Source organism: Dermacentor variabilis, chromosome 8, assembly GCF_050947875.1.
Source record: "Dermacentor variabilis isolate Ectoservices chromosome 8, ASM5094787v1, whole genome shotgun sequence".
Taxonomy (NCBI): domain Eukaryota; kingdom Metazoa; phylum Arthropoda; class Arachnida; order Ixodida; family Ixodidae; genus Dermacentor; species Dermacentor variabilis.
In genome coordinates this window covers 38,471,548-38,491,495 of record NC_134575.1, presented here as the reverse complement: position 1 = coordinate 38,491,495, position 19,948 = coordinate 38,471,548, and the positions used below count along the sequence as shown (strand labels likewise).

The 19,948-nt window shown below is 49.6% G+C and overlaps 2 protein-coding genes across 2 annotated transcripts in view; one reads left to right on the top strand and one right to left on the bottom strand.

The window, feature by feature from the left end:
* The window catches only part of LOC142591366 (lysosomal alpha-glucosidase-like), a 51,850-nt gene extending 49,439 nt beyond the window's left edge, over window positions 1-2,411 (top strand). Inside the window, exon 21 of the mRNA XM_075703692.1 lies at window positions 2,137-2,411. Within this exon, the coding sequence (XP_075559807.1) occupies window positions 2,137-2,331 (195 nt within the window). The 3' untranslated portion in view covers window positions 2,332-2,411. The remainder of the gene's footprint in view (window positions 1-2,136) is intronic.
* A 4,399-nt stretch (window positions 2,412-6,810) lies between these two features.
* Window positions 6,811-17,564, bottom strand: LOC142591000 (chitotriosidase-1-like). Its single transcript, XM_075703375.1, has 5 exons — window positions 17,512-17,564; window positions 12,118-12,274; window positions 9,413-9,661; window positions 8,355-8,654; window positions 6,811-7,111 (listed from the first exon to the last, which is right to left on the bottom strand). The coding sequence occupies exons 2-5, from the start codon at window positions 12,262-12,264 to the stop codon at window positions 6,866-6,868; spliced, it is 942 nt and encodes a 313-aa protein (XP_075559490.1). The 5' UTR covers window positions 12,265-12,274; window positions 17,512-17,564; the 3' UTR covers window positions 6,811-6,865.
* Window positions 17,565-19,948: the final 2,384 nt, after the last annotated feature.

The window sequence follows — 19,948 nt, the reverse complement described above, 5'->3', positions numbered from 1 at the left end:
CGGAAGCGCCGAAGCGAGTTGAAAACCAAAATTTAAAGTGCCACCTGCGCCGCGGTTCTGATTAAGTGGTGAGGCTTTACCGCCTTGGGTGTCTGCTTGACAATATTTGAAAGCACTATAATAGGTAGTGGTTGCCTTTGGAAGCGTGAAGCACGGTAGGCTACTGCTCGGTGCCGCAGTGTCGGACGTACGCAACGGAGCCCGGTGTCAGCCTTATTCACACGTAGCCGCAGAGCAAGGAGCTGCGTGAAGCTTGGCTCGCGAAACCTAAAACCGGCAGACAGCCATCGGCTACAAGTCGGGTATGCAGCAAGCACAAACGCGAGGAAGATTTTCTGCTACGGCGCCGGGACTGCGCGATGTTCGGTGAGTAGCAGAAAACGCGCACTGAGACGCTCGCCCGCGCCCGCTGCCCGGCTAATGTCATGACGCTTTATTAGGTCTATGAACTTGTTGATACTAGATTCTGGCAAGTTCACTGGAATGGAAAGGGAGCGGTAAGAAGCGCATTAAAAAGAAGGCATGGCATATGGTCATGTTTGTGTTATGAATTAATGCACTGGATTACGAAAAAGAAGCAGAAGGAAATCGCACGCTGAGAAGACCGATAAACATACAGTGCGACGCAACTTGAGAAATAATATTGAAATGTCCAAGAATTTAGAAGACAAAGAAAGGTTGAATCGTGGCGACGGCACATCACAGTCGCCGTAGGCGTCGAAGTCTCTATAACGAAATTATTGTTGAACAGTTCTGATAGCGTCCACGCAACAATGGTTACTAGCGTACTGTCAAATGCTCATATGCTGCGGCCTAAAGCTCACGGCACGGTGCGAAAACGCGCTCACGGCGAAAGCAAAACACTGTGCGTGGACATGCATGCAGGCGCGCAGTCGGTCGCTGCGAACCCGTGCGATCGCTGCATTGAGGCTTCTTTCTGTTATGCTCCGTTAGGAGACAGCCCACTATAAGAACATATTTCACATAGCTTACTCTCAGCGTTTGCCTACCTTTCACGCGAGAAGCCGGTTCGGGAGACACCATCGCGGCGACCGCGCGCAGTGGCGTTCCCTGTACGTATTCGGTAAAGAGGTAGCGTCTGTAAACGATTCTGTTCTTTCAGTTTGCCCAAGACTGTTAAATCGACAGTCGAAAACTTCCTTCGTTTTGAAAGTACCTGCCCAGGAGGGCTGCCACGTGGTGTTCTTATTGAGCGCCGTAAGCGAACCCTACTGGCAGCGCACCGCGTGATCCCTCGTACTACGCAAGGGAGGCGCTTCCGACAGATGGCGACTCCGTAACTCCTCGCCGCCAATAGGAGCTATGAGAGACGATGTACCGGAGGCCTCCGGTTTATTTCGACTATCCGAGGTTCTATACGGTTTTATCGTTTCGCCACCGTCAAGATGCGACAGCCGTGGTCGGCAGTCGAACCTGCGACCTTGTGTTCAGCAGCCATACACCATAACGACTGATGAAGCCACCTTATGCAGCGGGTCTTTTCTTACCTTTAAATTTTCCGTTATAGTGGTCATCTGCACAAGCAGCGCCTGTACGGAATGTTCATGTTTCACGGGATGAAATGTGTGTCAGGCATTGTGTACCTGGTTTCGTTTAGCTGTTGCAAGGTGTACGTGGGCCAGTCTGGCCATTGTATCATCGTACGCCTTAAGTGAGCACCAGACGTCACCAAAATCATCTGGGGCGGTGCATCTGGCCGCCTATTGAAAAGAGTGCGGGTTTCATCCCGTGCTTAATCCTTTAAAAAAGAAAGAACATTAACCATCTTACGCGAGAATTACCAGAGGCCTGCCATATTAGAAAAAGAGAGGAGATGCTTGCATCGGCAACTTTTGTGTATTGTTACATGATGGGAGTATACTACTTCACCGCTTTCTTCAAGATTAACCTTTGGTTATCATTCGTTTTGTTACCACTGTAATGCTCCACTTGCGCGATAACTTTTTCTTTTTGGTGTATACATGTGAAATCTATGCAATAAACCTTCCAGTCCGGTCGTTTCTCGTTGGCTCGTCTTTTCCTCGCACTTTAAACAGTTTCTTTTGCCAAATGAGCCGCGAGTAGTGAGGTAATAACGTTTAGTCGGACTTCGTTCCCAAAATGCCTTCCGCGCAGACCGTGATAACGAACCTGGGTCTGCCCCTGGACAAGACAAGCAAGTTGGTTCTCCAGTGGCGAAACCTGCCCGTCGGCTTGTATCCGGAGACCGACTACGGCGGCAGGGTCACACGCGTAGCGCCTACTGCACGCAGTATTTCGAGTGATCCGATCCTGACACCAGTCTCTGGTGCCTCTACTCCGAGTCTCTGAACAACGACTGGGGTTCGGCACTGTCGGAGAACTTGACCGGGGTTCACGAATGCGTGCACATGCGCGAAGTGAACGCGTTCCTCGCCAGCTATATTACGGTCGTGTCCACGACAATAAACTTTGTTCGAAGAACAGTCACGTCTTGAGTGGTTCCCTCTGCTTTCCCACAGCAATGACTGCAGTTTACTTTTTTTTCTCTTTCGCTTTGACACGATCGCTTTCACTTCGTTGTTTACTACGTTAACAGGAATGTTGGGCTTTTTGGGAGGGGCAGCATTGTGCCAACGACGCGCTCTCTAATTTAGTCGCAATAAGGAGTCAGTGTGTGCAGTAGTTCCTGTTCCCTTGGAGGAAGCCTCCTGTGTACCATGTATTCAGTCAATAAAGAAACAGTAAAAAAATGCGAAGTTGGTTGCGTTTACTTGCCTTCTGTGCAAGGCAAAGTCTGGCTTTTCGATAGAGATGAAATTGTACCGACATATAGCCGTCTTTTACCTGCGACATCGAGTTACGCTTAGTCTTTGCACTGGTTGGTACGCAAGCTGGTTTGAAGTCCATGTGTGTCAGTAGTCCAATAAAGTAAAACAACACGAAAGAAAGCTTGCATGTAATGCTATATATCTCACATTGCTGGCAAACACCGTGACACAGACGAGGCACCGATTCAGGGTAGACGGAGGTGGCTGTCTTGGGGTCGCTTTTTGTATATACGGAACAAAAATCACCGCCCAAGCTCTCCGTACATGTGGTTAACCAGTGAAGCTGAAACGTGCGGCCCCGGTGTTTATCACTGGGTTAATCCCGACGGTTCATTAAACGGCGGTATGGTGGGCTGCCGGATCCTCGGTACGGAATTGCTGCTTGCGCTCGGCTGCACGAGCCTGTTCTTGCTCTCAGGCAGCAGCATCTGCGTACCGTAGACGAGCTCATTAGCGCTTCTGCTCGGGGCGTTGCTGATCGAAAGATGCCTGCTCCTAAGGAGTACGTATGACGCACGGTCTAACCATTTCTGAGCCGGAGAGAAACTGCTGCGCGCGCGCTCGGCTGCGACGGAGAGCAACGACGTCACTACTGGCGCAGATAATGCAACTACAAGGCCTTTTCACTCCGATCCATGACGTCGTGTTATCTGGCCCGACTGCCACAGAATCTAATGGGGATGCTCCCGAGTGGGCAACAGTGATTTTGACGTCACCGCTTTCATCACGCCAGCCTTGTCAGGGGAAATTTCGGGCCAGGTTGCGTGACGTCGTGGATCGGAGTAAGCATGCCTTGTGCTATCTAGGTGGTGTTGGCTGATCGCGCGCCTCTCTCTCTCCCTTTCGCGCGTGGGCATGGCGTTGCGCCAGACGAGTTTTCGCCGTACAGGCGACCGACAGACGGACGAATCGGCTAGCCATATACACCTTCGCTGTAATAGAAGACACGCGAAGGGGGTGTCTACACGGAAGTCTAAGTGGCAACCAATGTAATTAGCCCAATGCACGCAAGTAGCAATTATACGCCGTAGCAGACACCAACAGCGAGGCTTCGCGAAAGCGAGGAGTGTATACCTGCTCATCGACGGCGCAAGTTCGTCGACGAGCATTTGAAACACCCATTGATGGCCGGGCAAGAACACGCATACGTTTACGGCACCGTCAACTGGAAGAAGAGAAACCGAATGGCCCGAATTTCCTTAGTTACAGTCCAACGAAGCTACATACAATGACATTAGGGAAAGCACAGTAATAACTATAGGTTCTTGTATTTTAATTCAGATGCAGAAATAATAAAGGTAAACGATAGTGCCCTAGAGAACAGCCCGCCGAAGATGGGGTACGAGCCCCCCCCCACCTTCGTATTATACGTGTGATGCTATTACCAAGTGAGCTACCGAGGCGCCGTTTTCCCCATACGCTTTCGTGAGTGTTACTATATGTGCGCCAAATCAAGGCCGGGAGCGTTAGCCAGCGCCACAGCACGCGGCCGTGGTAGCGGATCTAGAAGTTCCTTTCTACAAAGCGCGTCACGTGGTACGTGAACTTCGAAAGAAAGAAGAAGAAAGGCCACTGGCCTATAAACCTTCGTATGCTACCCGAAGGCTTCGGAGCTTGCTGGAGTCAAGGCCCTCGATATATCAATAAACGAGAAGAGAGAACTGGAAGGGGCCAGGTTTCGCTCGCAGTATACCATCGTACGAATAAGTTAACGGGCAACGACACCAAGGAACGCAAAGGGTCATTACTTGTTTCTTAAAAATTGAAATGCAGTAAGGATAAAGAAAAATGAAAGTGGTCTATCTTCACCGTGTGCGATGTCTACAGTCACTACTGCACGTTTTATTTGCAGTGTTATCGCGAATAGCCTTTTAGTTTTTTTCTGGATGAACCTGTTTAGCACTTCAAAGTTACCATACTAAGCAAAAAAATGAAGGGATATGTAAAAGAAGCTTGTAGTCTACATCTGATAGGAAAATAAATATACAAAAGCTGCTTTAGTATTTCTATATTCAATAAAAAAGCTTGTAGAGTAGACCTGACAAGGGGAGAACAACATTCGAGTTACTTTTATTTATTTACATATTCAGTAAAAGAAGTTTTATAGAAGATCCAGTAGGTCACAGTTGTCAGACACAGAGCCCAACCAGACAAACACAGAGCTAACATAGCAGTGCCCAAGTGTATTCCACTTTCTTGCCGGCGTAAATTTTAGGCAGGAGCATAAGCGGAGATATGTTGTCTTTTTAAACGTTTAAAATGTGTCACACTTTATTACATCAATTGTAGCTCTGTATCTGGCTGGTAAAGCTGTGCGCCACCAGATGGTTACGCCGTACAGGGCGCCCATACCGCTCACGTTTACGCTAAAGCCCCCTTCATCACAGCGGTAGCAGTACGTAGGGGCTTTAGTTTACGCCCCCGCCCATCCGCCAAAACGCCCAGCTCGCCTGCGGTTACCGGAATACCGGACACGCTCGGCGTTGCGGCAGCCCCCGCCCATCCGCCAAAAACGCCCAGCTCGCCTGCGGTTTCCGGAATACCGGACACGCTCGGCATTGCGGCAGAACGCCCGCAACGCACGCTGCTTGGATTGACGTTGGATAGCTCTCGCGCCAAACATCGACGGCCGTGTAGCTTTCGGATACATTATGCAAAAAAGAGGTGAGGCGTGCAGACAGGACACAAGAGTAGAGAAGTGAACACGAACTTCTCTACTCTTGTCTGCACGCCTCGCGTCTTTTTTTGCGTAATGAATCCTTACCAACTAGCTCAGCTTTCTGTCGTTCTAAGCTATCGGATAGATGGGAGGGGCTTCATGCGCTGGCTCCAGGACAACCGGAAGTAGACGTCACGTCATGACGCGGAGCCAGTGAGACCCGGTCACTCGGCGAACGAGTTGAGAGGGAAAATCATGGTTAGAGAAGTAGGAAACTCGTAACCGTCCGCAGCTCTCTTAATATTAGACGCTTCATTTAAATTGCGCCGCTAATGTTTCACTGTAGATTTATCCTACCGGTCTACAAAACTTGTCCAAACCGTTTCCGGGACCCTTTAAGAATACGTAAAGCAAATGCACATACAGTTGTCAGTTGCAGTCTCTGTGCACTTGCAAGTGCATTGTAGCACATCGAGAAAAACAGAAGTGGAAGCAGAATCGAACGATTTTAAAAGGCCCAGTTTCACCCGGAAGACGAAGCATCGATTACAATACGATATTGGTAGACAGCTATACGTAGTAAGGATAGTAGTTATATCGGCCGTATAAACATGTAAACATTCGCATACTAAGTAAATTAACTAGTATTAACGCGCGCACAAGCAAACATCAACAGATCTTGCTCGATGACCGCGCACACTCACTGTCAAAACGCTGGAGTGAAAAAGCGCGGCAAGAGCAGTGAGCAAATCTACCTTCGTGGTGCGTCTTGCTTCAACGCCAACTAAGCGGCAAGAACACAGCGCACACGAAGCTATCAGACCTCGGCGCACTATACCCCCATCGCCTATCCGTTTCAAGGTAGAGCCCGCGGAGCCGCGCCCTACACAGCCGAAGCCGAAGCAGAACGCACACGCCCCCTCTCCCCCCTTTCTCCGGTGCCTTGCGCGCGATGGAAGACGGCGCGCTTTCCTCCCCGCTTTCTTCCCTAGAGCGTGCGATCTTGAGTCACCATGGTTGGCTCACCCTCGCACGCTTTAACTCGCACATACAGCATTCGGCGCGGGTCCATGATGTTATGACCGTTGGGCTTTATACTGAACATCACGGCGACACCGACGGGAGAAATGCGCCTGGAGTGTCGATATTTATTTAAAGAGCACTCGCGTCTCTGTCAGGCCGCAGCAAAGATAATGAAGGAATGCCACCATTTGCAACAACAAAAAATTGAACGTTTTAGACGCAATACGCAACACGAATTACACAACAAAAGCTATCGAAATGCGAATGAAAATAGGAAAGCGGAGAAATATTAGTAAGGCCGCAGTAGAGCACGGAATGTAGAGCTGGTTTGACGGTGAGGCCGCTGCCCCTCTGAAGTCCCAGCGGGGGACCGCTATGCCTCGAGCGGGTCCTCGTAGAGGCGCTTCAGGAGCGGGCTCATGGCGCCGCCGCAGGCGCCCAGCGGGTCGTCCAGGTGCGTGTCCAGCGCGGCCATGCACAGCCGGCCGTGGCCGTCGAGCGACATGCGCGCCAGCTTGTGGCGCAGCGCCTCGGGTCCCTCGAGGGCGGCCACCGTGGAGCCGCTGCGAAGCATGCTGCACTCGCGGCTCCGCGACCGCTGCCTCGTCCAGCCGCACACCTGCTCGTGCGTAGAGAGAGAGAGAGAGAGAGAGAGATCACGTGGAGTTTGACGGGGATCGTGGCTACAGCCAGGAAACGTCGCTGCTGTAAGTGAGAACGTTCAGTCGCTGACCGCGTCGAAGCGAAAAATATTGGCTGTGCCAAAAGGACTTCTTCTTGGGCAAGTTGGTGCTTAGGTTTCCTAGGTATACATTATGGCGCACAATGCATTTCTTGAAAAGGGACAGAAGAAATGTATTTTGCGCCACAGAGTATACTTAGGAAATTGGCTGTGGTTTAGCTTAAACCTAGCCGAGTAGCGATAGCTACAGCCCCCCGGCTGCGTTTAAGCTTCGCTTGTAGTTAGACATGTTATTAAGCTTAGTGGTTTCCCAGTAGACTAAAGAAAGGCAGGAGCAGTGGCCGAGCGGCGACCGCGACGAGCCGATTTGCTGAAGAATCGAGGGCCGTGGTGTGACGTCACAGTGCGGCCAGGGCTCAAAGTGCGGCGACGGCGATGAGGCGGAAACCTGGCGTAATGTAGCTATCGCTAAAAAAAGACGTTTCTGCAGCCTCCCGGGAATGGAACTATAACGGGTCCCTTATACAGACAGGCTGTGGGGAAGGCGAGGCCTTGCCTGGACTTGCCTGTCGTACTTTTCCCTGGCCTGCTCGGACTTACACTGGCTTGTGCGGGACCCTGCCGCCCTGCCCTGTCCTGCCCTGCCTGTTGCCCCCCCACCCCCCGTCCGAAAACAAGATGACGGCACCCATGCATGAAAACCAAATTCGTTCATAGAAAGAAACGCAGTCAACTTTCTTTTTCCGCAGAAGTAATTTTTCTCTATATCTCCCGCATACTTCCCTTCCACTGCTGTACGTTTCTGCCAGACTAGCGTCTCAACAAAGGAAATGCACATACCCGTGTAAGCTTTCCAAAAAGACAAAAATAATTTTTTTCTTTTTTAATATTGCATTTAGCCGGTAATGACGATTTCCCCATTATTCGTCTTAAATGCGAGGCATTTCTTGGCGAACATTTGAAAATTTGACAGTATTCATCCGTTCATCCATTCACCCAACCACCCACGATAGTTTCGCTCAGAAATAAGGTAGTAAACAAATTTTTTTTATACTGTTGGCGAGATAGCGCTCTGCCAGTCCATTCTTAGATTCAGTGTGCGCAGTGAACACCGTCGAAATCGATCGCGACCAATTCGCCGGAGCATCCACACACTTGCACCGGCGCGTCACTTCCATACCTCGAAGTAGGCGGCCTTGCCGGGCGTGCCGGTAACGGACTGCGGCTCGCCGGGTCCCACGCTGGCGCCGTCCCCTTCGCTGGGCTCCCCGACCCTGCCGACGATGGCCGCCGAGCCGTAGTCGGCCAGGCGGTACGTGACAGCTGCCAGCGAGTGCGTGATGCACAGCTTGCCCCAGTGGCCGTGGAATAGATGCGCCGCGAGCGAGTCCAGCAGGGCGCGCACGCTGGGGCCCTGGACCGCTTCGTAGGGGCTCGCGCACCGGGGCCACGGGCTCGAAGGACCGTACAACGAGTGCGCCTGCGTCGTTACCCGCGGGTGCGGCAATGAGATCGATGTTTACGAGGGACGAGTGCGATGCGCTCTAAGGGCTCCTGAACTACTTCTGACGATATTAACGTATTTTAAATAAACGCGCGCATCGTGTATACATCGTGGCGAAAATGGCAGCTCCACAAGGAAGCCACTCGTTTCAAACATATGATGCAGCTCTAACGCATACGTTGACTGGACTAGTTCTGGACCGGGTGACGTGAGTCGTTTCCGCAAAGATCAGGAGACGGCGACGAAGGCAGGCATCGGGCTGATGAAAAATAGAAAGAGTGTATTCTCTTCATTCGAACATGGTTGTGACGCTATGCGAGTCTCGAAAGGTTCTGCCTAACACGGGGACTGGCACGGCCTTAAACAACCCCTCGCGTACAGCCGCTACAATCGGGGGAGACGTCACCACCGAAAGGGTAATTCACTTCTCGTGGTCTCTTGATAGTGGAAGTCTGCTGGCGCTGCGCCCATGGAGGTGCCCTAGCCTGCGTGTTCTACGCAGTCTTGTGTCCCCTTGTCAAGCGTCTAGTAGGGGGTCGACGTCTTACAAAAAAAAAAGGAAATATGTTAGGTCATATTTTTCGCTTCGCTTACGAACTATATGGATGCCCTCAAAATGGCGACGAATGGAGTGTCGGCACCCCCGATGAAACACTCGCCGTCGAAGCCGCACCGCTTGGCGGAGACTCGGAAAAAAAAGCGTGAAATCGACGCGCGTTTTTAAAGCCTCGTACCTGGACGACGAGAAAGTCGGCGAGCTTGGCAAGCGGCGGGAGCTGCGACGCGACCTCGACGAAGTGCTCCTGCGGCGGCAGCGTCACGGCGAGGAGGAAATCGCGCGGCGCTAGCGGCCGACGCAGTCGCGTCCTCAGGAGCCGCACCAAGTCGGTGAGGGCGCGAGCGTCGTCGGCGCGTCCGCACCGCCCGCCAGGTGTCGCCCAGTGCAGGTTGACGCCGTCGTAGCCCAGCGACACCAGCGTCTCCTGCGTGACGCGCGACGTGTATACGCGGATCGCTGTTCACACATGCGGTTGCGCGTACAAGGATGGATAACATACATCCATCCAGCCGTCGTAGCCCAGCGACACCAGGATCTCCTGCGTGACGCGCGACGTTTATACGCGAATGGCTGTTCACACATGCGGTTGCACGTGAATGGATGGATAACATACATCCATCCATCCATCCAGCCGTCGTAGCCCAGCGACACCAGCGTCTCCTGCGTGACGCATGACGTGTATACGCAGATCGCTGTTCACACATGCGGTTGCGCGTGGATGGATGGATAACATCCATCCATCCATACATCCAGCAGTCGTAGCCCAGTGACGCCAAGATCTCCTGCGTGACGCGCGACGTTTATACGCGGATGGCTGTTCACACATGCGGTTGCGAAGGTGATGCCGAAGCACCGCGTTTGTTGTGGGCCGCTAAGCCGCCTATTTTTAAAGGGACCACAACTGCGGCGAAACAATAAATCAATCTGTAGATTAATGAAGTATTCTGTCGAATCTTCCCTCTCGATCACTTTACCGTAGTTTCTTTTATTGTGTGTGTGCGTATTTGTTGTGCTGATGCGCAGCGCCGGTATACGTCATTGTGACATCATGCATTCGAAAGTATCGTTTTTTGTATTTGAGGCGTTGCGGTTCAGTGTGTATGTGTGAGAACATTTATTGTAATGAGGTCCGGAGGCTCGACTTCTTAAGCCAAGGCGGGCAACTCCCACGTTGGCACTGTCAGGCCAAGCCTTTCAGCGACATCATGGGCCCTCTGGACAGCCCTTAGTTGGTCCTGAAACAATGGGCTTTGAATCCTTTTCTCCCACTGTGTCCATTCTTCAACGAGGTTGGGGTGAGTCGCGGGACACCCCGCCAGGATATGTCTGATTTCAATGATGCCATTACAATAGTTGCAGTCCATCTTAATCTCCCTCTCTGGATATATTTTATTAATGGTGTACGGTGTGGGATATGTACCTGTTTGCAATAAGCGCAGTGAAACTGCCTGAGCCCTGTTCAGTTTTGAATGTGGCAATGGGAATTGCCTGCGTCCTAAATGGTTGTGTTTGGTAATGTCATTGTATTTTATTAAATGATCTCTAGATTCCCTGGCTTGATGGTGAACGGCTCGGTTGTGACTGTAACGGTTAGCAAGTCCTCGTGCCAAGTCATGAGCAACCTCATTTAGGTTTACCCGAGTCTCGTCTACTTTCCCCATATGCGCAGGAAACCAGCGGATTTCAGTTCTCATAATCCCAATGTTTTCAAAAAGTTTAGCTGCAACACCAGCTACGTAGCCTTTATCAAAACACTTTATAGCGGATTTCGAATCACTGTAAATGCAGGCCCACTTATTACTCCTGATGGCTAGAGCAATTGCCGCTCGTTCAGCCACCATGGGGTCCTTGGTAAAAATAGTGATAGCATCTTGCACTTTCCCTTGATAATTTGAGACAATGGCCGTATATGCTTCTTTACCTTTCACCCAGACGCATCAACTATAGCTGCCAATTGGTTCTGCTGTTCTATTTCCTGCAAGAGTGCTTTAGCTCTTGCCTTTCTCCTTTCGACATTATATTCTGGATGCATGTTTCTGGGGAGAGGGTTGGTTCTCATCTTGTTCCTAACGTCAGTCCTTAATTCTACTTCAGCCTCTATTGGGCTCCTTGATGTATTCAGTTCTGCACCTATTGCCTGTAATATGTTCCTGCCAGCTCGTGATTTTGTCAAGTCTTTCGTGTTGCGCTAGCTGTTGGGCCTCCGCGATTTCTTCCATTGTGTTGTGCACCCCTAGACTCATGAGTTTGTCAGTTGCAGCGTTACTGGGTATCCGTAGGGCTACTTTAACAACCTTACTGAGCATCACATAAAGTTTGTTAAGTTCTGCCTGCTTCCATTTGAATAATCCAGCCACATTAGTGAAGTGACAGAGAGCAAAGGCATGTATTAGCATCAAAGCGCTGTCTTCTCCTAAGCCTCTGTGTCTATTGGTAATTCTCCTTAGTAACCTAATGACTTCATCTGTTTTATTCGAGATATGTTGTATTGTTCTATAGTTAGCATTGTTTCCGTCTATGTGATACCCAAGAACCTTGATTGTTTCAACTAGCCTGACTGCGGATCCTTCATGAGTGTATAAGCACACTCTTTGCTTATCTACCGGAATGTAACCTCTTGCTTTGCGACCTTTTCTGCGATGTTTAATGACCAAGAGTTCTGACTTGGCTGCCGAGCATTTCAACCCCATGTCTTTCAGTGTGTTCTCCGCAACATATAAACTTTCCTGTAATCTGGTCTCCGTATGTCCTACATTACCCTTGGCACTCCATATGGTTATGTCCCCTTTGGAACGGAGCGGTGGGTTGTGCCACCTAGCTCTTGCTATTATACTGCCTAATGTCCTACCAAGGTTAAACAATAGAAAAAGAAAAACAAACCTTGAGATCCTTGGCGAGTGCCTCCCTCCGGACTTCGTCGGAGGCCAGTCGCGACCAGTTGGCGTTGTCCGTCTCCTCGCCGCCCACCGTGAAGAGGACCTGCGTGCCGAATCCACGACGGTGGGCCACGCGAGCCAATTCGGGCATGCCGAACTGCCTGCGAACAAAGATGCACGAGCGAAAGCAAAAGAAACGTGATTCAGCGAGGTGGCGCCGAGTTGAACTCTGTAATCTCTGGCTCGTACACCTTTTTTCTGGAGACCGCCAGAACAAATGGGACAACGCAAGACTGAAGGGCCACCGCACATCGCTGAACTAAGAACAGACTTTGGGACGAATGCAAACATTCATTCATTCATTCATTCATTCATTCATTCATTCATTCATAAACCTGTATTTACGCTATTCTATTGCACCCTTGATTGTAATGCGGACCCGCGTTTTCGTGGCCAGAACAATAGCACAAATTGCAATACACCCGATGATAACGCTTGCACTGATTTTCATAGGTAAAAAAAAACATTTTAATGCGACGCCGTTTATTTTTATCTTACCCAATTTTCACACTATGAGAAAGAAATGGCAATTTGTGATGACATAGAAAAAAAATTGAAGTTCTGAAGTGAGTTCATGAAGGGGCGGAGGGGGCGAGTCAGATTTGAGCACAAGCTAACGTACGGCCGACTTGGCGTCGTCCACACATCTAACACGCACGTCACATTTCAGAGAACGTTACCGGAAAAGAGATTTGTGTTACGAATCAATAAATACAATATGTACATGTATTTTTAAAACGATATGCACTGAAAATCGTGAGATATTCAGAAAGAAACGAAGTCTCAAGTTCACTTCCAAGGTATACTTGATTGTGACGTGAGATACATTTCGTGAAAAGGGACAGATAAAAAGAAGACAGTGGCGCTTCATTGTCATCTTTTTCTGTCCCTTTTCTCGAACTGTATTGCACTGTCTTCCTTTTCCTGCCCCTTTTCACGAAATTTATATCGCGCCACAATCAAGTGTACCTAGGAAGTCTAAACACCAATTTGCCAAGAAGAAGACCTTTTGAAATGTCAAGTTCTTATCTTTCTAAATAACCTTTCACAAAACCATATCACAGCACACGTGAACTCCATAAATGTTCGAGCATCTAAACCGAACGGCATTTATACATTACAGTACTCTAAACTGCACCAGTAATTTGTGAATGTAAATGTTGCTAAACTAAGCGAAGAACGCATCAATTTTGCGTAACCATCAAAAGTGCATGACACTTTTTGTTTAAAAAAATATCAAGGATTCGATCTTCCTTCACTTCTGGTGATCGAACAGACAAAGATTACAAAATCGTGAAATGTTTTTTCGCGATGACTTGGTGCATTGTAAACTTCGCTTTTCTTTATTTTTTGCTTTTTCCACTTTACCGGTTTTCGGATTTTTTTTTGTTCCTGACAGAATATCAAAATTCCGTTTCCTGCAAATCAGCAAAAACTACTCCTTTCTTCCTCAACGCTACAAATTTCATTCAATTTCATTCAAAGGCTGTCTAATGAAAGAATTCCCGCGTTTGTACAACATTTAGTTTATTTGTATAGTTGGAGTCAGCAAGGAGATAAAGCTTCCCGTAATTGAAGCCAAAATAAAAAAGACATACGTGACACGGCGCCCATATTTGTCACATGGTGAGGCGATCAGTTCAACGCGAACATACAGTCGAAGACATACGTTGATGCGGAAGAGGGCGCACTTGCTCTACGCTTTCCTCCCTCGCGTGCGCGAGTTTGAGCGACCGTCGTCGGCTCACCCTCGCACGCTTCCCCACGCAAACACAGCATACGGCGCGCGACGACGACGACGTTATCACCCTTGGACTTTATGCGCGACATCACGGCGACGGCGACGGCAGAAATGCGCGTTGAGTGTCCGCATAATCGCAGCGAAACAAAGGCAACCAGAGTGGCGGCGACGCACCTGTCGAATCCCGGGTTCCGATACGCCAGCCGCCCGTCGTGCAGCGCGAACGGGGCGTGGTACACGGCGTGCGTGCAGTACCGCAGCGCCATCTGTCGCGGGAAGTACGAGTAAGGCGGCGGCAGCCGGTGCGCGTGGCGGTCGTAGAAGCAGAACACGGCGCGGGAACCGTTGCGGACCAGCCGCGGAGCAAGGAACTCGAGCTCGCTCGCGTTCCACGACTCCTCGAGCTCCTTGGTGAGGAGACAAAGCAAATTTACTTGAGTTCCGCAAGAAACACACGACCGCAATAAGAACAGATGGACAAGAAAGGCCAAGTTGTTATTAGAGAGAGTTGTTTTTTAATTAAACCACGTCTGGACGAATAAACTCTGTCTTGAGTTTCGGACTCTCCAATATAGTTCTCTAAAAAAATTATTTCTTAATAATACGCGCTAGATATTTTATTTTTTGTTAGTGTTTTTGGACAGTACAATTTCAATCCTGCATGTGTGCATATTCCTTTCTTTGCGATCGCTACTTCGATTGAGTGTAACCTTGTGTGCATGTGTTACAGTACTGATTTTTATTGTTGGCTGCTTCTCAGTTTCTGTGCATTGTATTTACTTGTGTTTGGCCCCAGGTGCACTCAAGGTATGCTTATACAGTCCGAGTTCTTTTTCCCTCTTTGTTGTATGAGAAAACTGAAGGCAATTTCCGAAGTTACGTCAAAATATATGCATATACACACTAGAGAAGGGAAGAGCAATAAGACAGGACACAGACAGCATAACAATATTAGGAAATACACACATACGTCACAGTAATATACTAAGTTGCAGGCGTACAGATATAAATATACCGATATGAATGAAGATGTAATCCGGAAACGCCGACGTGCGAAGGAGAAACTAACACTGTGAACGGGTTAAAACAATTAAGACAATTGGAGCAGCTTGCTTTTCGTTTATTTCAATATAGTATTTATCTGCGATATTGGCACGCGTCGATGGCGAATGATCAGTCGAATATCTTTATCGTTTCGAGGAGGGAGAAAGGAATGTTACAGTGCGTAACGCGAACTTTGTGGCCACGATCGAGACGAGATGAGATGTGATGAAAGGTCCAAGGCGGATTCATGAGGATCAGACTGTCGTCGTGGGTCTAATCATACTTTCAAAAGCACCTGAAGTTGGCAAGTTTCTGCGCAGGCGCTCAACGATCGTTGCAAAGTGTTGCACGCATAACACAATATTTTCCTGAAAATGCATCAATTTGCAAAGTCACAAAGCCATTTGAAGCGATAAATAAGGCCAAGATTTAGACAAATCCACGTACTACCCGTCATTCCCATACATGTTGGTGTAAACACCATACTCGCAACTCCCCTATACAGTATTGCCGCCAGAGTTCCCAGGTATAATTTTGGTTTTAGGAGCGTTGCTTACTGCCTCGCGTCTGTACGAGGCTTAGCGAACGCGTGCGTCCGTACTAGCAGCCGCGGTATATACAGTCAAGTCCCCGTTCCGTTTGATATAGTATTTCTATGGTGTTCAGAAACTCTCGTCTCTTTCCTGAAGTAGGTACTTTCTATGCATTTATCCGTTCCCTTCTCATCTTTCCTCCTTTCGTCGTCTTCTTTCTCCATCTCTTTTTATTCTTTATTTCTACATTGACAACGTGCAGGATACATGACATGCACCGCCCTGCTGCCGGAACTGCACTTCGAGCCTTCCACCAGCTTAAAGCATGCTCGTTCAAGCATGTCGTGTCAGCACATTTCAAGTAAGCTCTCGTTATTAACGACTGTTCATTAGGCATCGACGGAACAAATGTATGCATAGACTTGCGCGAAAGCCCGACAAACATGTCGCTGTTGTTCAGCGATAGCTGTGGCTCACAGCTCCTATACAGGCGATTGACATCGTCACCGCCGACCCCTTACCACGTGCTCATTCGGAGACACGCGATGTAGGCGTTCTAATAACTGCTCAAATATCTGTTGTGTTGTTTCGGCGGCGTCACACGAAAAGCCAGAAACAAGTCGTGAACACAGCGCGGGAACATCGCAGCGATGTCACGAGTATCTCGAAAATCAATGTATTCCGTTTGAAAATCTAGGAATAGCAGTTGAAATGCAGGGACAGGCAGAGTCGATCGCTCAGGAAAGCCAAAGAAGTTCCTCCGTTCTCTTCCACAAACGCACAGTGAAAGGAAAATCAAGGCAAGAAAAGCGGGTGAAGTGTAGGCATCTAGGAAGGCGTGGAAGAGAATTGAGAGAACATAGGTAGAAAAGGAAACAGTTTCTTTGAACCAAAGAAACACTTATCAGCATTAGGTGTCCTTAAATAAGCACGAGGTAATCAAAAGCAACTGTGCTGCAGCCCGGTGTCGACACTTTCGTTTACATATGCATTCTTGGTAGCGCTACGCTACTAGTACACGTCAACCCGTAACGTCCTAACTATCGACAGCGTCTAGTCACTTGTTACTTCGTCACTGAATCTGTATCAATTGTTGCCCTTGCGTCACTATTGCGTCATCATTTAACGAGGAAGTCGGCACCGGTGTTACGTCTCATCTATACACCATCGCTGAAACCATCGACACATCCATCTCCATAGTCAGGTAAGTGCTATGGAACGGCGTTATGCCATAGGAAACCAGCGCCGAAACTTCGCGATCCAACAGCAGTGCCGTAACACACAGCCTAGCGAGCGGTGTACACAGTTTACAGAAATACGTGCTGCGATTTCAGATCGGCAAACTCAAAGTTAATTTTTTGAAGCGCGTGTGTCCAGCTTCTGACCTGTCTGCAGGCACTGACGTACTCGAACGTAGCGTCGCATGCGATCCCCGCGACCCGTACGGCCATGGAGAGAACTAGGCTGGGCGCGTCGGCCTAAGCAAGCGTCAGTACAGGCGCTCGTCTGTTATCGTTAAATGTGCCAAGCAATCTTCGTGGCCTCCATGCCGGACGGCGCCTACACGTTTTAATTAAGACATTCAAGCTGCCGCAGCGCATCATGGCCAGCGCGGTTTCCTCTCTCAGCAAGAAACGCGTTAGACGAAGTCGTTATTTGCTTGACGGTCGCGTTACGCTACCTAGGTGCACTTGTTCGATTTAAGAAGAATCTTTGTAGAAAAAAAATTTATACAGACGCACCACATATATGCCATTCAACGCTTCTAGATTACTGCCTGAGTTGTTGGATTACTATTGTGCGCGCATGCCCTCCGGGATTTGGCGGCCGCAGTGCCGAATCTCGGAGGCCATGGCGTGCGTAACCCTTCTCTGTTACGGACCGCAAGAAGCGTGTCGCAAGAAGTATGCCGTGTTGGCGGGAAAATGAAATCACGCTTGCAGTTTCAAAAAAAAAATGTCCGAGTAATCTCGCAACGTTGACACCAGTAGCTACTTTTATGTAATGCTGAAGCCTTTACCTGCACGAGCTTCGTCTGGCAGTATGAGTCTTCCCCGCCGTCCAGCGGCTGCAGTTCGCTGTTGTCGGCGCTGGCGACCGCCCCTCCTTCGGGCCCCGGGCGCCCGCCGCTCCCCTGTGCTGGGTGCTCGTCGTCACCGAGCCTCGAGCGAACGCCGGCGTCCAGCCTAAGCAGCGGGGCCGCCGACCGCGGCGCCACCCCGTGGTCGTGGGCCGAAGGCGCAAGCAGGAACGACGTGGCCATCACGATGGCGGCGCACGCGGCGCCCGTGTACAGCCACAGCGGCGAGCACTGCACGCGACGACGCGGCGGCGGAGTAATGACGAGCGTAACCACGTGGGAATACTGGCGCTGCAGTCGGCGTGACGTGGCGTGAGGGATCACGTTGGAACGCCCGCCGAGTCGGCCGCATTCGGAAGTAGGAGCCGGTGCAGTACGGAAAGTTTAAGCAACGTTGCTGTTTGTGTGTTGAGTGCAGTCCCTCAGTTGGACTGCACCACAACAGCCCCCTTGTCCGGGAAGGACCGTTGGCCCGAACCAAGTCCCCCCACCCAGTCAGCCCGGGTTGTGGGGGAGTACCGGGGTCAATGTATCGAATGATGCTGGGTTGATGAGTACATGAAAGCTCTGGGACGCGGCGCCTCTGGTTGCCAAGTCCTCTTCCCATCTGACAACAGTACGTTGTATCGGGAACCTTTCGCCACGCTCTGTTTCGCAGCTCGCCTCGCTTAGAGCCGTTGGAAGAGCAGCCTAAACTGCAAAATGAGAGCTAGAGAAGAGTGCCTGCTGTAAATATATAACAGTGAACTGGATCACTCTGACCAGATATCATTTCCTTACAAGTCCTGTCATTTAGAGACACTATGAACACGATGCTCTGCTTTACATGACACTAGAAGAAATCGAAGTGCATATGTGCAACGAGCGCCAGCGAGACAGTCTTCTGAACGGGGCAAACGTAAGGACTAGCCATTCCAGTTGAACTTTTGTTCGGCAAAGAAAAAGCAACCTGGTGACACACTGTCTTGTAGTACAAATGAGGAAGATCAAGAAAATCGAACTTTCGCCCGAAAGGCGAACCATCGATTGCGGTAACAAATTAGTGGACACCTATAGGAAGTAAGAATATTAGCTTTACCGGCCGTATAAACTTGTAAACTGGCGCACTAACTAAATTGACAAGCACGGTGTCACGCGGCACAAGCAAACATGAGCGTATCTCACTCGACGACCGCGGAAACTTTGTCAAAACGCTGGAGTGAGTAAGCGCGGCAGCAGCAGCGAGCGAATTGAACTTCTTGCTGCGCATCGTATCAACGCAAACTAAGCCGCGGAAACACAGCACACGGCAGAGTCTGTTCCCGTCGCAAGTGGCTTTCAAGACACAGCGGCCCCGAATAGAAGGCGTCGCCCCCATGCCAACCCTCCTGCCGAAGCGTTGCGCGCGACGAAAAATGGCGCGCTTCCTCCCTGCTTCCCTCCCTTGCGTGCGCGAGATGGAGCCGCGATCGCCGGCTCACGGTCGAACGCTTTCTCTCGCACATACAGCATACGGCTTGCGGCGACGATTTTATCACCATTGTACGTTATACGGAACCTCACGGCGACGCCGACGGCATAAATGCGCCTGGAGTATCCATATAATTTCTATCGCAATAACAAAATAAACGTAGGCCACCAGTTCAACGTTGGAAGGGCTGTAATAGTAGGCCAGCGCTCAGAGATTGTTGAGAAACTGAACGAGCTCAGAGAATATCTTGCAATGGCCTCATTCGAAAAAGAATGCACGCCAGTGCTCGGAATGGACATTACGAAGCATGTCTATTGAGAGAAGACATTAAAAGGCGAACGAAGAAGGACATGGAATTTTGCTTAAAATAGTTGATGAGTGCAAGAGTAAACGTAAGCGAACATTACTAACTTGGTTGCGAAACTGCGTGGTCTGATTTTTCATACGTGTGTGAGGAGATAATTCCGGTGTGCCGTTGTTTCTATTTTCTTTTGCGTAGTGTGCGCCATTTCGTTTCTTCAGAAGTAGCTTTTTCGAAGCGGCAAGTCAGTCAAGATGGCCGGAAGAAGTGACTGCTATATAATGATGAACGTTGACAATTAACTCGTGAAGAAACTGCTGTGCGCCATAAAAAGGAACTTTACTTACAATGTTCCCTAATCTAATACTAGCTTGTGTTTCGTTTTCATTTATAACGTGCGAGAGTTAGTTGAAGTGTGTCGCGTGACTTAATGTAGGAATCTTTAACAAATAGCTTTTTGTCATTTATTGTAGCAAGTTTATTTGCAGCGCAGAGGAGGTTATTGTATCCAAGGCAATTTAGAAAATTGTGTAAGTTCGCCCTAACGAAGGAATGGCCGAACGTTGACAAATCACTATAGCGCCCCTTGTAAGCACGCGCTTAACGCCGTGCACGAGCAAGCCCTA